Raw genomic sequence first — 17736 nt, 5'->3', positions numbered from 1 at the left:
GAGTGAAAGTTGCTCAGTTGTGTCCGACTCTTGCAACCTGTGAGGCTCCTCTGTCCATGAGGATTCTCCAGGCAAGAACACTAGAGTGAGTTGTCATGCCCTTCTCCAGAGGATCTTCCCAACCCAGGGATCAAACCCAGGTCTCCCACACTGCCTGCAGATTCTTTACCATCTGAGCCACCAGGGAAGTACTTAAGAATCCTAAACCAAAATAAAAGACCAGAAGGAACCTAGGAAATTCATTAGTTTGTTTTCAAATAGACTTCATGGAACCCAAAGTAGCACACACCCCACCTAGGGAATAGAGGTGGAGAGTGAGGGGTGAGCAGGCAGGATGTCTACAAAAAAGATTTTGTAGAAAGATTTTGTGGCAAAATAAAAGGGAGAAAAGAAACTGAGGTCTATGATGGGTAACTGACTTTACAGTCACATAGCTTTCTAGTGGAAACCCTGGTCTTGATTATACTTGCCTTAATACCAACAGTATTTTCTCAGTTTTTTCCTAACTTAGCTAATCTTACATTGCTTTGATCATAGGTCCTTAAATTTTGACATGATAAAATATCAAGCAATGATAATGTATTTTCTTGATAAACTATTTTCTTGAAACAATTTACAGAAAATATTGAAATAATTTTAACTCAGAATGAAACAATAAAATATGTCACATTATTCGAAAAAAAGAATTTATAGAAAGTTATTCTGAAAAATGTGTTGTAGTCTAAGATAAAGTAAGGGAAGTATGCTTTAATAATGCAATAAAAATTATAATCTCATAAAATACTGTTTAAAGTATACAATTTTCACTCAAACTATCAGTGTAAAACCACTGAGGTCTTACCAGCTGACTGAAGACAGCGTCACCACCATCATCCAATAAATCATACTCTTCAGTCACATTTGGGATAGCTCTCTGTCTCTGAGATTCAGGCTTGAAACTATTCTCTTGAGCTGAGTACCATTCTGTAAGTGTGGTTTGTTGTTTTTCCTCTAAATTAATTACCAAAGAAAATAAGTAGATACATTCTTTGCATTATGAAATACATTTCTTTAAAAAAATTAAGTGAATTTGAAAATACCTAAAAGTTGGCCTTATTTTAAAGTTACTTTTTAAAAAAATTAATTAATTAGAAACATTCAATAAAACATGTTCAGTTCAGTTCAGTTCAATCACTCGGTCATGTCTGACTCTTTGCAACCCCATGAATCACAGCACGCCAGGCCTCCCTGTCCATCATCAACTCCCGGAGTTCACCCAAACTCATGTGCACTGAGTTGGTGATGCCATCCAGCCATCTCATTCTCTGTCATCCCCTTCTCCTTCTGCCCCCAATCCCTCCCAGCATCAGGGTCTTTTCCAATGAGTCAACTCTTCACATGAGGTGGCCAAAGTGTTGGGAGTTTCAGCCTCAGCATCAGTCCTTCCAATGCATACCCAGGACTGGTCTCCTTTAGGATGGACTGGTTGGATCTCCTTGCAGTCCAAGGGACTCTCAAGAGTCTTCTCCAACACCACAGTTAAAAAGTATCAATTCTTCAGCGCTCAGCTTTCTTCACAGTCCAACCCTCACATCCGTACATGACCACTGGAAAAACCATAGCCTTGACAAGATGGAACTTTGTTGGCAAAGTAATGTCTCTGCTTTTCAATATGCTATCTAGATTGGTCATAACTTTCCTTCCAAGGAGTAAGCGTCTTTTAATTTCATGGCTGCAATCACTATCTGCAGTGATTTTGGAGCCCCAAAAAATAAAGTCTGACACTGTTTCCACTGTTTCCCCATCTAGTTCCCATGAAGTGATAGGACCAGATGCTATGATCTTAGTTTTCTGAATGTTGAGCTTTAAGCCAACTTTTCACTCTCCTCTTTCACTTTCATCAAGAGGCTTTTGAGTTCCTCTTCACTTTCTGCCATAAGGGTAGTGTCATCTGCATATCTGAGGTTATTGATATTTCTCCTGGCAATCTTGATTCCAGCTTGTACTTCTTCCAGCCCAGCATTTCTCATGATGTACTCTGCATATAAGTTAAATAAGCAGGGTGACAATATACAGCCTTGACATACTCCTTTTCCTATTTGGAACCAGTCTGTTGTTCCAGGTCCAGTTGTAACCATTACTTCCTGACCTGCATATAGGTTTCTCAAGAGACAGGTCGGGTGGTCTGGTATTTCCATCTCTTTCAGAATTTTCCACAGTTTATTGTGATCCACATAGTCAAAGGCTTTGGCATAGTCAATAAAGCAGAAATAGATGTTTTTTCTGGAACTCTCTTGCTTTTTTGATGATCCAGCAGATGTTGGCAATTTGATCTCTGGTTCCTCTGCCTTTTCGAAAACCAGCTTGAACATCTGGAAGTTCATGGTTCACATACTGCTGAAGCCTGGCTTGGAGAATTTTGAGCATTACTTTACTAGCATGTGAGATGAGTGCAACTGTGCAATAGTTTGAGCATTCTTTGGCCATTGCCTCCAAAGAATAAAACATATTATGTTGAACCAAAAGGAGACATGAAACTGCTTTTAAAAACTTCATCTGTTCATCTACTGGTAAGAAGTTTACTTCTATATAAGTACAAAATTTAATGAACAGTATTTTATCCATGTAACAAATATTGTTTGAACCAATGACTAATATCCATATAGCACTTTGAAGGAAATCATTTACTGAGTTTCTACCACCAAGCTAGTTGTTTGAGATACAAGTTATAATCAGAGCCAGAAATTTTATAATGTACATATTAGTGATTCAACATTGCAGTGTGAAACAGACATTGCTAATTGCTTTTTTCAAGCAAAGAATACAAAGAATTTAAGATTATTTGTCCAAACAACTAAACAAAGGAATCAAAACTTGAAGTCAAGTCTTCCATCATGAATAATGTAGTTAAAAGTAACCAGAAGGAACTTAACCTTAATTCAAAAGTGGACATATAGCATAAATCATAAGAGATGTATTAACAGGCAGGTCATGCTACATTCAAAATTCAGACACAATTGATAACAATATCAAGATTTTAAGAACTCGACAGTTATGAGAAAGATGAGCCTTTCATCACTCACATACAACTCCCTTCTTTACTCACCTGCCTCTCACTCCCACTCTGTAACACATGCTGGGGGACAGCCAGCACATCATCTTGTCCTTTCTTAAAACAGTGGCTGAATCTCTGGATGCAGACATTCAGCTCTGGCATTCCCTTTCAATTCTTCTCCATAGATTATAACTTTTGGACTTAAACCACAATATAAAAGATCCATTTGGGACAGTAGTCTAATATAATCTACAACCATACACAGAAAGAAATACTTTCAAGTATCCTAGTATCTGCACAGTATAAGACTGGAGTACTCTAAAAAGTCAGTATCAATAGTAATTTTCTTTTATATTTGTTTCATAAAGAGCTTACCTCGTTGTTTTTCCTTTTTGTATTTTAACATTTCTTTGTTTGTATATCCAGTAGTTCTTAAAATGTCTTCCAAAAACATTTCTTTTACTTCAAATGGTCTTCCCTGTACTAAATAATAGGAGTATTTTAATCAGTCAACTTGCATCTTAGAGGTAACTTGCATAAAAACATGAGATTTTCAAATTAATAAATCTAAATGTTAATCTAAAGGCAATTCCATAGATCAAGTAATCCTCATATTGCCCTTTAAATATAACTTTGATAGACAACTGTTTATTTGCATGTTTTTTCCAATGTTTGCTATTCACTTGTGTGTTTGGCATTATACTAGGTACTAGGAATATAAATGGCAAGTAGAAACAGAGTTCCTCCTGTTCTCCTGAAGCTTAAAGATTGCAGTCCAGCAGGAGAGTCAGACCTTAATCCAGTAATTCAGAACAACCATGTAAAAATAAAGTTGTGAAAAGTCCTACGAGAAAGAAGTACAAGATACCATGACAGTACATAATAGGAGAACTTGAATGAGACAAGAAAAACATCTTCACTGAGAAAAATGAGAACCAAGAGAAGGAGGTAAACAAAATAATTAAGCTACACAGAGAAGAAAGAATGTAATATGAAGAAGGAAAAAACACAAAACAGTATGCACAAAGGCCCTATGGTGTGAAAGAATATGATGTTCTCAAGGAACTAAAAAGCCAAGCTATTTGGAACATGATGTGAGGAGTGGTATGGAGAGGGGGCTATCGTTCAAGATGAGGCCAAAGAAACAGGTCTTATTAAGGGTTTAGGTCTTTATTCTGGGGTAAAGGTCTTTCAAAGTTTTAAGCTCATGAGAGTTTTTAAATCATAAAAATTTCATTTCAGAAAACAACACTCTGGCTGAAACCTGGGGAATGGATTTAAAAGAGAGTAGAGTAAATGGAACAGACCAGTAGGGGCAATTACAATTGTTCAGGCTGAAGAGAACAATAACCTGAATAAGACTGGTGACAGTAAAAACGGAAGGAGACAGACAAACTCTAGATAGACAGGAAGTAAATCCACAGAACTCAGCATTAGATTAAATATGGAGGAATGATAAGGAAGTGTCAACCACAGCTCTTAAAAGTCTAGCTTAAAAAACTGGATAGAGGAAGATGTCATTCTCTGAGGTTGACAAGGAAAGCTAAAGAAAAACAAGTTGGCTTATAGGAGATGGGGTTTGGTTTTATACATGTCAAATGTTAGTTGCCAAAATGAGCTTCCATTAGCAGATGCATAAATTTTATGTGCCTTCAGTTCAGTTGCTCAGTCGTGTGCGACTCTTGGCGATGCCATGGACTGCAGCATGCCAGACTTCCCTGTCCATCACCAACTCCCAGAGCCTGCTCAAACTCATGTCCATCGAATCAGTGATGCCATCCAACCATCTCATCCTCTGTTGTCCCCTTCTCCTCCTGCCTCTAATCTTTCTCAGCATCAGGGTCTTTTCCAAAGAGTCAGTTCTTCATATCAGGTGGCAAAAGTATTGGAGTTGCAGCTTCAGCATCAATCCTTCCAATGAACATTCAGGACTGATTTCCTTTAGGATGGACTGGTTGGATCTCCTTGCAGTCCAAGGGACTCTCAAGAGTCTTCTCCAACTCCACAGTTCAAAAGCATCAATTCTTCAGTGCTCAGCTTTCTTTATGGTCCAACTCTCACATCCGTACATGATACTAGAAAAACCATAGCCTTGACTAGACGGACCTTTGTTGGCAAAGTAATGACTCTGCTTTTTAATATGCTGCCTAGGTTGGCCTTATGAACAAAAAGTCCTACAGGTTGTGACTTAGGTGATTTGGTCAATGGTATGATTAACTAAAACAGGCAACACAAAAGAAGCAGATTTTTTATTTATTTTTCATGTTGATATATGGCAAAACCAATAAAATACTGTAAAGTAATTAGCCTCTAATTAAAATAAATTTAAAATAAAATATGTATATTCTTCTTTTATTCTTATTTTTTAAATTTATTTATTTTAGTTGGAGGTTAATTACTTTACAATACTGTAGTGGTTTTTGCCATACATTGATATGAATCAGCCATGCATGTACATGTGTCCCCCATCCTGAAGCCCCTCCCACCTCCCTCCCCATACCATCCCTCAGGGTCATCCCAGTGCACCAGCCCTGAGCACCCTGTCTCATGCATCGAACCTGGACTGGCGATCTGTTTCATATATGATAATAGACATGTTTCAATGCTATTCTCTCAGATCATCCCACCCTTGCCTTCTCCCAGAGTCCAAAAGACTGTTCTATACATCTGTGTCTCTTTTGCTGTCTCATTTATAGGGTTATCGTTACCATCTTTCTAAATTCCATATATATGTATTAGTATACTGTATTGGTGTTTTTCTTTCTGGCTTACTTCACTCTAAATAATAGGCTCCAGTTTCATCCACCTCATTAGAACTGATTCAAATGTATTCTTTTTAATGGCTGAGTAATATTCCATTGTGTATATGTACCACAGCTTTCTTATCCATTCATCTGCTGATGGACATCTAGGTTGCTTCCATGTCCTGGCTATTGTAAACAGTGCTGCGATGAACATTGGGCTGTATGTGTCTCTTTCAATTCTGGTTTCCTCAGTGTGTATGCCCAGCAGTGGGATTGCTGGGTCGTATGTCACTTCTATTTCCAGTTTTTTAAGGACCCTCCACACTACTCTCCATAGTGGCTGTACTAGTTTTCATTCCCACCAACAGTGTAAGAGGGTTCCCTTTTCTCCAAACCCTCTCCAGCATTTACTGTTTGTTGATTTCTGGATAGCAGCCATTCTGACCGGCGTGAGATGGTACCTCATTGTGGTTTTGATTTGCATTCTTTGCATTCCTCTGATAATGAGTGATGTTGAGCATCTTTTCATGTGTTTGTTAGCCATCTGTATGTCTTCTTTGGAGAACTGTCTGTTTTTGATTGGGTCATTTATTTTTCTGGAATTAAGCTGAAGGAGTTGCTTGTATATTTTTTAGAAAGGATTAGTATTCAGTTAGGGCATATTAGATGTGAACTGCTTATAAACTTCCTAAGTCCAAAGCTCTGGAGAAGAGGTTGAATTAGGAAATAAAGATTCAGGAGTCATCCATATAAGAAAGTAGAAGTCAAGGGCAAGAATGAGATCTTCCAGGGAAACAAACTATGCACTCCCAGTATCAAGTACAGAACAGCATAGAGCAGGAAAGAGAAAAAGCAAAGAAGTCAAAAAAAGAAGGGAAAGGAGGGGAAGGGGAGGGAAAAGAAGAGAGGAAGAGAAAAAAAGAATGGATCATGGGAATAATCCTCAAAAAAAACAATATTTAAGCACCATGCAAAAGAAGCCCACAGAGGAGACCAAGAAAGTACAGGCTATAACACAGAATGAGACTTAGGAAGCAGTGCTGGCAAACAGATGATGGGGATGTGAGCATTTCACAAAAAAAGGGGGAATGATTATGAGAAATACTACAGCAATTTTAAGTAATATTTTTATATAAAATTTGAATAACAGGCTTGGCAATTAAATCAGTTTCAAAACAACACTGTTAAGAATGCATAAATGAATAGCCCCATAAACTTCAGAAATGTGAATCATTTCAGCCTTTTGGAAAAGTAAAATGGCAAAACCATATTATTGTTAAAATTAAAAATAGACATACTTTTTTACTCAACAATTTCACTTTTAAGAATCTATTCTCAGAAATAAGAGCACCTATATATTGGAGAAGGCAATGGCACCCCACTCCAGTACTCTTGCCTGGAAAATCCCATGGAAGGAGGAGCCTGGTAGGCTGCAGTCCATGGGGTCGCTAAGAGTCGGACACGACTGAGTGACTTCACTTTCACTTTTCACTTTCATGCATTGGAGAAGGAAATGGCAACTCACTCCAGTGTTCTTGCCTGGAGAATTCCAGGGACGGCAGAGCCTGGTGGGCAGCCGTCTATGGGGTCGCACAGAGTCGGACATGACTGAAGTGACTTAGCAGCAGTAGCGGCATATATATATATATATATATACACACACATATACACACACACACATGTATATACATATATATATATAAGAATATATGTATAAGGATGCTCATAACAATGAAGTTTATAGTTGGCAAAAGGAAGGATCCAGGACCAATGTGAATGTCTAAAAATTAAGAAATGGTTAAATAAATCATGGTACATTCATATTAGGAAATATAAAAGCAGCTGTTCACTATAATAAGCTACATCCTACATGTTTGAACTGAGGTAAACCATTGAGTAAACACAACTTTTTCAATTTTTGAGAAGAAAATTAAAAAATTTTTTAAAGATTGGTGAAAAAATAAGGTGTGATTAAAGGATAAGGACAAAAGTTCAGTGGCAACATATTCAGAAGTACATGGGAAATAAATATGGGAATACGACTACTCTGTGAAAGAGTCTAGCAATAAAGGTGAAGCTGTAAGACAGAATTTAAAGAGGAATACAAAATTAAAACATATCTCCTTTTAAGACTAGAAAACTGGCTCACTACACAATAACAAAGACTGAAAAAGAGAGGATGAAAATATATAGAGATGACTGATTCAGTACATCTCAGAGAAAACAGAAAAGGATGCCCTATACATCAGAATATTCCTTAATATTTCTATTTCAATAAATAAAATCAAGCCAAAAAATAATTCTTTCATAAAATCCTGAAGAAATCTGATAATTTTACTTACTATATATCACTGGACAGCTCCCAAAATATCTTATAAAAAGATTTACATCTAAGGCAGCACTAGAAAGAATTAGTTTCAAAGTTGGGTGCTTCTGCAGTAAATCTCTTAACTTTGTAAGTAAAAAATCACTAAATCGATCTCTTTCATGAACTTCATCCTGCAGTAAACAAAAACAAACCATGGAACAGTTAAAACATAAAACAAGTGAAGTCTTTAAAACTATGGAGCTGCTGAGTTTCACACTAAATCAAGTTAAATGTGGAAACAGTCAATTAGTGAAATTTGTTTTATGGACAATTTAGAAATACTCAGATATTAACAATCCTCTGTGGGTAACGTATTGCCCTTTTTCCCACAGAATGTAAAACTGCAGAAACTTAAACAAATTCTGAATTAGTACAGTCTAATTTAATATAATTTTAATAAATCTAAAATCTATTTAAATATGCTTCTGTTAGCATCAGGACCAGGTGCATATTGTGGTTTGAATGCAGAGAACTAAAAACTTTCCAAACCTGCTTATCACAAGCTTATAAATCTTAATCTAAGTTTTCTGACACAAACTGGATAAAAGCTTAGAATTCTTTAATAAGGTGCTAATTCATCTACTTATTTCATCAGCAGCTAGTTAAAATAACAGGATAACCAGGAAGTTAACTGACTTTAAGTATTCTCCTAAGATATGGAAGAGAAAATAGATGACTAAGCACAGAGAAAAAAAGAAAACTTTCACTATTCTGGAGACTCTTGAAATACATGTATCATTTTTATACATAAAAAGCACTTTTTTACAAAGCTATCTATTTTCACTCATGAAAACTGATGGCAAGAATATCTTTAATACAAATATTTATTTCTAATAATTATGGAAAATAAAAAGTAACTTGATTAGAAGAGCCTGTTTTAAAAAAAAATTGGTTCTCACATATATCCTATTCTAAAATCTTAATTAGCTATTTAAATTTAAATATCTTACCACAATAACATGTGTCACAGTTGACAATGTACTATCTCCTGCCATCAGTGTACGAAGCAGTACCCCATTGGTGCAAAATGTCAGAAGTGTCTTTGGAGAAACCCTTTAAAAAAAAAATGTATAATAACAAATCTTTTATACAATTAAAACATGGCCCTATTAAAATGCAAGTAGCCTTAGTATTTTAGTAAGTATTACTAACATAACAGTGTACTGGTTCAGTTCAGTTCAGTCCAGTTCAGTTGCTCAGTCATGTCCGACTCTTCGCAACCCCATGGACCACAGCATGCCAGTCTTCCCTATCCATCACCAACTCCCAGAGTTCACTCAAACTCATCTCCACTAAGTCGGTGATGCCATCCAACTACCTAACCATTTGTTGTCCCCTTCTCCTCCTGCCCTCAATCTTTCCCAGCATCAGGGTCTTTTCAAATGACTCAGCTCTTCACATCACATGGCCAAAGTATTGGAGTTTCAGCCTCAACATCAGTCCTTTCAATGAACACTCAGGACTGATCTCCTTTAGGATGGACTGGTTGGATCTCCTTGCAGCCCAAGGGACTCAAAGGTTTTCTCCAACACCACGGTGTAAAAACATCAATTCTTTGGCACTCAGCTTTCTTTATAGTCCAACTCTCACATCCATACATGACTACCAGAAACCAAAACCTGATCAGATGGACCTTTGTTGGCAAAGTAATGTCTCTGCTTTTTAACATGTTCTCTAGGTTGGTCATAACTTTCCTTCCAAGGAGTAAGCATCTTTTAATTTCATGGCTGCAGTCACCATCTGCAGTGATTTTGGAGTCCCCAAAAATAAAGTCAGCCACTGTTTCCACTGTTTCCCCATCTATTTGCCAAGAGATGGGACAGGATGCGGTGATCTTTGTTTTCTGAATGTTGAGCTTTAAGCCAACTTTTTCACTCTCCACTTTCACTTTCATCAAGAAGCTCTTTAGTTCTTCTTCACTTTCTGCCATAACGGTGGTGTCATCTGCATATCCGAGGTTATTGATATTTCCCCTGGCCATCTTGATTCCAGCTTGTGCTTCTTCCAGCCCAGCGTTTCTCATGATGTACTCTGCATATAAGTTAAATAAGCAGGGTGACAATATACAACCTTGACATACTCCTTTTCCTATTTGGAAAGGGAAGTCTGTTGTTCCATGTCCAGTTCTAACTGTTGCTTCCTGACCTACATACAGATGTCTCAAGAGGCAGGTCAGGTGGTCTGGTATTCCCATCTCTTTCAGAATTTTCCACAGATTATTGTGATCCACATAGTCAAAGGCTTTGGCATAGTCAATAAAGCAGAAATAGATGTTGTTCTTGAACTCTCTTGCTTTTTCCATGATCCAGCAGATGTTGGCAATTTGATCTCTGGTTCCTCTGCCATTTCTAAATCCAGCTTGAACATCTGGAAGTTCACAGTTCACATATTGCTAAAGCCTGGCTTGGAGAATTTTGAGCATTACTTTACTAGAATGTGAGATGAGTGCAATTGTGCGGTAGCTTGAGCATTCTTTGGCATTGCCTTTCTTTGGGATTGGAATGGAAACTGACCTTTTCAATCCTGTGTCCACTGCTGTGTTTTCCAAATTTGCTGGCATATTGAATGCAGCACTTTCACAGCATCATCTTTTAGGACTTGAAATACCTCAACTGGAATTCCATCACCTCCACTAGCTTTGTTCAGAGGGATGTTGCTTAAAGCCCACTTGACTTCATATTCCAGGATGTCTGGCTCTAGGTGAGTGATCACACCATTGTGATTATCTGGGACATGAAGATCTTTTGTTACAGTTCTGTGTATTCTTGGCACCTCTTCTTAATATCTTCTGTTAGGTCCATAACGTTTCTGTCCTTTATTGAGCTCATTTTTGCCTGAAATGTTCCGTTGGTATCTCTAATTTTCTTGAAGAGATCTCTAGTCTTTACCATTCTATTGTTTTCCTCTATTCTTTGCACTTATCACTGAGGAAGGCTTTCTTATCTCTCCTCGCTATTCTTTGGAACTCTGCATTCAAATGGGTATATCTTTCCTTTTCTCCTTTTCCTTTCACTTCTCTTCTATTCACAGCTATTTGCAAGGCCTCCTCAGACAGCCATTTTGCTTTTTTTGCATTTCTTTTTCTTGGGGATGGTCTTGATCCCTGTCTCCTGTACAATGTCACAAACCTCTGTCCATAGTTCTTCATGCACTCTATCAGATCAAGTCCCTTAAATCTATTTATCACTTCCACTGTATAATTGTAAGGGATTTGATTTAGGTCATACCTGAATGGTCTAGGGTTTTCCCTACTTTCTTCAATTTACGTCTGAATTTGGCAATAAGGAGTTCATGATCTGAGCCACAGTCAGCTCCTGGTCTTGTTTTTGCTGACTGTATAGAGCGTCTCCATCTTTGGCTGCAAAGAATATAATCAATCTGATTTCAGTGTTGGCCATCTCGTGATGCCCATGTGTAGAGTCTTCTCTTGTGTTGTTGGAAGAGGGTGTTTGCTATGACCAGTATGTTCTCTTGGCAAAACTCTATTAGTCTTTGCCCTGCTTCATTCTGTATTCCAAGGCCAAATTTGCCTGTTACTCCAGGTGTTTCTTGACTTTCTACTTTTGCATTCCAGTCCCCTATAATGAAAAGAACATCTTTTTTGGGTGTTAGTTCTAGAAGGTCTGGTAGGTCTTCATAGAACCATTCAACTTCAGTTTCTTCAGCATTACTGGTCAAGTCCTAGACTTGGATTACCGGGATACTGAATGGTTTGCCTTGGAAATGAAGAGAGATTTTTTTGTCATTTTTGAGATTGCATCCATTACTGCATTTTGGACTCTTTTGTTGACTTTGATGGCTACTCCATTTCTTCTAAGGGATTCTTGCCCACCGTAGTAGATATAATGGTCATCTGAGTTAAATTCACCCATACCAGTCCATTTTAGTTTGCTGGTATACATGTAGTGTATTGGTACATATATACATTTAGTGTACTGGTATACATGCTTTGTTAACAAAGTTATATGAAATACATATTTTATGTTTGATAATATCACAAATTATTACTAACAGCCTTTTATTAATTATTTTGTTAAAGAGTCCAAAGAGATAGTTTTTAAGATCTGAAACATTTTTAACTTGAGGATAAGATTATATCATAAATGAGATCAGCTTTTTGAATCATTATACCAAAATAATTATGAGCAAAGAAACAGTACTACTTGTCAAGCAGGCACTACTAAGTACTACTATTATCAGTAACAATAATTCAGTCACTAGCACTTATTGAGTGCTTTTGTAAACTTCACATCAAACTTGTGCTCTAGATGCTTTCAATAACCACACACTACAGATGAGGAAGCTCAGGCTCAAAGAGATGGTACAACTTGCACTTTATCATTAAACTATGAAACAGGATTTCTTTTTAAACTATTTATTTATTGAAAACCTCAATAAGTTTAGACATGACCTCAATGTTCTGTTCGCACTTACCTGAAGCAAAATGACCACCTCATTTTTCAACTAACACATTCTCTGCTGGCTGCTAAGTCACGTCAGTCATGTCCGACTCTGTGTGACCCCACAGACAGCAGCCGACCAGGCTTTCCCATCCCTGGGATTCTCCAGGCAAGAACACTGGAGTGGGTTGCCATTTCCTTCTCCAATGCATGAAAGTGAAAAGTGAAAGTGAAATCGCTCAGTCGTGTTCAACTCAGCGATCCCATGGACTGCAGCCTACCAGGCTTCTCCATCCATGGAAGTTTCCAGGCAAGAGTACTGGAGTGGGTCGCCAGTGCCTTCTCCAAACATATTCTCTATGTTTAGTGAAATGCAAATATTTAGTCTTTTCTAAGAATGATAAAAGGTAACAGGTGAATTGTCTTTACCTGCTTTCTAAACGGATCTGATATCCAATTGTTTGACCAATCCTTTCTCTCCTTTCTGCAGCAACTCTTTCAGCCACAGCAATAGCTGCTAAGCGTCTTGGTTGAGTACAAAATATACGGCAGGGAATACCATTTTTAAAGCAATCATCTAAAAGGAACTGAGGAATCTGAAAGAAATTTTAAAGTACTATAAGATGACATAACTGTATATCCAGAAAATCCATGTCAACTGAAAAATCATTAGAACTAAAAAACTTATGTAACAGGTCCAAACATTAAAAAAAACACACACACACTTTTCATGTTAACTGCTAATAATCAGCTGCTGCTGCTGCTGCTACTGCTAAGCTGCTTCAGTTGTGTCTGACTCTGTGGGACCCCATAGACAGCAGCCCACCAGGCTCCACTGTCCCTGGGATTCTCCAGGCAAGAACACTGGAGTGGGTTGCCATTTCCTTCTCTAATGCATGAAAGTGAAAGTGAAGTCGCTCAGTCAGGTCCGACTCTTAGCGACCCCATGGACTGCAGCCTACCAGGCTTCTCCATCCATGGGATTTTCCAGGCAAGAGTACTGGAGTGGGGTGCCATTGCCTTCTCCAATGTAAAAAGTGTAATTTAGAAAGATTTTGTTCACAAGAGAAACTAAAACATTTAAAAACAAAAGTATAAAGAAACAGTTAAGGTTTACATGAAAAAGATTATAAAACACTGCTGAAAAACATAAAAGATGGGAATACACTAAAAAAATATGACATATTCCTGGGCAGGAATAATCAATATTGCAAAAATATCAATTCTCTCCAAAATATCCTATAAAGTCAATGAAATAAAATTCTGTTGGAATCTTTTAAATAGTGAAAATTATAAAGAAATCAGAAATAGCCTAATACCAGGACAGCAAACACTCTTCTATAATTAAATTCAAACAGGTCAAAAAGATTTAAAAAATAAGGTAAAAGTCTTGCCAAGCCCTACCATTACCAACAGTCCTCTTCACAAAAGTAACTACTGTTAAGTTTCTCATAAACTCTTTTGGGGGGAAAATATGCTTATACAACTTAAAATATTTGTGTATATAAACAGGTTTTTATTCACACAAAGTCATTATTATATTTAATGTTTGTAATCTGTTGATGTCACTTAACAACATATCAGATCTACCTAATCTATTTTAACAGCTGCACACCTAATCTATTTTAACAGCTGCACAAGCCATCTAATAATTTAACAAATATGACTACATATAAAGTAACGTCCAGCTTTTTTAGGTTTGTTATTATTGATGTTGTTGCTTGCTATAAAGAACACTGTAGTGAGCATCTATCCTCAAATACTTTTGCAAAGACAAAAATATGCTGAGTCAAAGAGTATATAAATTTAATTTTCATAAAAATGATCAATCAGCCCTTCAAAACAATTTATACTTTTATCAAAAGAGCAGAAGATGCTGTTTTCTCATTACCTATGCAAATGCTGGATTTCATGAATTTTTAAATTGCAGCCAAACTAGTAGTTTAAAAACTATAATTATGTTTACTTTGTATATGTAGTATAATTTGATGCAAAACTATCACATGAAGTAAAATATTTTTTCTTCTATAAACAACAAAGTAGAAACAAACCTGTGTAGTCTTTCCAGATCCAGTTTCTCCTACAATCAAAACTACTTTATTTTCCTTAATTATTTTAACAATTTCCTCTTGTTTTTCAAACACTGGCAGAGATTGTCTGAAAGAATCAAATTCAGATTCTCCTCTTTTTACTGGAATCTGAGGTATGCCGTTGTTGAGTCGCCCACTTGTCTTGCTCATTTCCCGATTTTCTTTGAAAATGAATAAGAGAACGAAAAAAAAAATGTATATCAACAATACAGTTAAAAACATAAGTAATTAATACCTTCTAAGTGTTTCTTCTCTACTCAGTCAACATAAAATTAGCAAGCAATGCCTCAGCTGCTTTACTCCTACACAATATTCTTCGAGAACATTTTACACATTTTGATATCAATTAGAAGGCAAATTTCTCAGAAGTATTCCTAGTGTATAATGTTTTAAAATGAACAAAAATCATTAAAAATAAAATCCAATAAAATCCTAAAATGATTCTCAAACTTGTTTCTATCAATTAGAACAAAATTTTAGAGTAGGAAACAATATACATTATACTTGTAAAGTCTATTGCATGCAGTATGAAAAGACGTATGAAAAAGAAAAAACGCCTCTTGAAATCAGCATGTAAGATTATGTGATCAAACAGAATAACATGTAAATTTAAGGCCTTAATGCTTAACAAATCTCCTAATTGTGCATTTTAGCCAACATCTATATTTAAGCAGATAGGAACAAAAAAGGCATGATGTGTTTTATATTCTTCACATAACAAAATATTTCTGTGTGAATGTATTTTTATTAATAAAACTCCTTGATAGCTAGGACCATGCATTTTCTACATTCTGCAAACCTACTTTACAAATAGAAACTCTGTCATTGGAGATAATAAAAGAAATAAACTTCTCATTAGGAAAATTATTTTTCCAAACAGTAAAATTATAACTTCACTTTATAACCTAAATATATATATTTATCTACCTCTGAGCAAGTTAATATACTGAAGATTCTGTCCTATCTCTTCCCAGAAGCTGAAGCCCTAATTCAAAATTCCATTCATAGTGTATCATGGCAGCATAATATATAATAGTAAAGTCCAGATAGTGGAGTCAAACCTCAGCTCTGCAGTTTACTAGCTGATTGAGTGGCCTTGAACAAATTATTAAACTTCTCTGAGCCCAGTTTCTTCACGTGTGAAATAGGGGAAATTCTTACCTTGGAAGGGTTGCCATAAGGCTCTATAATCAAGTTTACTATGCTGTCCAGCACACAATAAGTGCTCAATAAATGGTTAGCTATTACTGTAACATGCAAAAAAAGAAACAAAAACAAAAACCCTGTCTAACTTAATGACATGCCTTAACACTGCATTTCATTACAAAAGTTTTACAAATTCTAATCATTTCAAACAAACTTATTCACAATGAGAAATCTTACTTAATGTTGTTTTAAAATGTTAAAAATGTTTTAATGTTAAGTGGAAAAAGAATAGTCATTCAATAAAAGGATAAACAAGGAATCTCCCCAGAAAATACATACCAGCTTCAACAGCAAACACATTTCCTCTTTCTGTTTTAGGCAGAAGTTCAGTACGCTCTTTATTGGTGACAGGAAATCTCTGAATTAGGCTCCTAACAGCATGTTTTGTATTATGAGTCAAATTACAGGTCATCATTGCATGAGCTGTTTCTGATCCATCTTTCTTCTTCACAGTTAGGTATCTATTTGCTCCCTTTCTGAATATTAATAAAAATCATTTATTTACTATATAAGTCAATTTGTTCACATATGATGTATGGCTACTTAGAAAACATGTCTCAAGCAAAACATTGAAAAAGATAAAAATGCTTTGAGATAAAATGCTGAAAATCTCCAAAAAATCCAGTAAAGAGGAATTGAGTGCTAAAGAGGCCACAAGACCATTTTCAATTAAAATTTCAAAATGCTGCAAATCCAATTTTAATCAGCAAAAAAGGCTTACTTACCCTTAAAGTTTGTCTTAGCAGGCTTCATGGTGGATGAAACATCACCAACTAATACATGCTGGGAAATATACAGAGGGATAAAATCAATTTGAACAGCAGAATCTAAAAATGATAATGAAAATGCCACAGTGGTCCAGTTATGACAGTGATCCAGACTAATATATCCCACTGAGTGTTTTCCCAGTATGCTGGTAATGTCACACTCCCATGAAAAACCTGTTAAGAAAGCCAAGTTTAGTGGGTGAACAAAAAAAATCAGCATTATTGATAAGCATTTTCAGATGTATACTGGAAAAAAAAAATAAAAAGAAATCTTTCAAAGTTTACGACTCCAGCTTTTGATTATAAGGTAATGATGATTTATAACTGTTCTCAAGTTACTAGATTCTTCAATGAGTCCTAATTATATTTTTGATGACTTCTGTAGCTTTAAGAGTACTAAGTACAATGTCACACACAAAGGAAGTCCTCAGATGTATCCTGAAGGATTTAATAATACATGTCTATAATCTTGTACAATGTAGTATTGGTAAAGAGCTCAGGCTCTGAAAGCACATGGACTTGGATTTGAATCCTACCTCTACCACTTACTAGCTGTGCGACCACAAGCAAATTATGTAATAGCTCTGAGCCTAAGATGATGATGATGATACCTGCCTCAAAGAACTATTAACATGATTAAATAAGATAATGCATAAAGGGCAGTATCTGTTACTGTGTACATACTAAATATAATAAATGAAAGCAATTATTATAGCCAGGAAAAAATATCATTTCTTATACTAAAAAGTTAACCAAAACTTTATAAGAACATTTTTACAATTTGTTAATGCCACTATCACCTTACAAAAATGAGCAACAAAGCCACAAATACAATGAAAAGGACATGTATAATTTTTCTAATTCTCATTAGATTTAAAATTTTTTCAACAATACCTTCACTATAGAATGACATGAAACTGAAGATTAACCTATACAGTTTTAGCTATCTAAGTCTTCTAAGTCTTGGTCTTCAATTTACCAAGATTTTTAATTTCTGAAAATTCCTCAATGAATTATAACCTTTCTATGCCATCATCTACTCCTGAACAAGCACTTAGTGATGCTTCAATGATGACATAAAGATGAACTTATTAAAATTTAATCTTATCTATAAATTTTAGTCAATT

At 35.9% G+C, this 17736-nt stretch overlaps 1 protein-coding gene across 3 annotated transcripts in view; it reads right to left on the bottom strand.

The window, feature by feature from the left end:
• YTHDC2 (YTH domain containing 2) overlaps positions 1–17736 on the bottom strand; it is a 119488-nt gene that overhangs the window by 48805 nt on the left and 52947 nt on the right. For 2 of the 3 annotated variants that reach the window (XM_027552613.1, XM_027552612.1), the window contains exons 3-9: positions 16122–16318; positions 14598–14797; positions 12976–13142; positions 9097–9199; positions 8121–8277; positions 3410–3517; positions 842–990 (exon numbers count right to left, since the gene is read on the bottom strand). In XM_027552613.1, coding sequence (XP_027408414.1) covers positions 842–990; positions 3410–3517; positions 8121–8277; positions 9097–9199; positions 12976–13142; positions 14598–14797; positions 16122–16318 — 1081 coding nt within the window. The remainder of the gene's footprint in view (positions 1–841; positions 991–3409; positions 3518–8120; positions 8278–9096; positions 9200–12975; positions 13143–14597; positions 14798–16121; positions 16319–17736) is intronic. The other variant, XM_027552614.1, reaches the window with a different exon arrangement.

Source organism: Bos indicus x Bos taurus, chromosome 10 (assembly GCF_003369695.1).
Source record: "Bos indicus x Bos taurus breed Angus x Brahman F1 hybrid chromosome 10, Bos_hybrid_MaternalHap_v2.0, whole genome shotgun sequence".
Taxonomy (NCBI): domain Eukaryota; kingdom Metazoa; phylum Chordata; class Mammalia; order Artiodactyla; family Bovidae; genus Bos; species Bos indicus x Bos taurus.
This window is presented reverse-complemented; position numbering and strand designations above follow the sequence as displayed.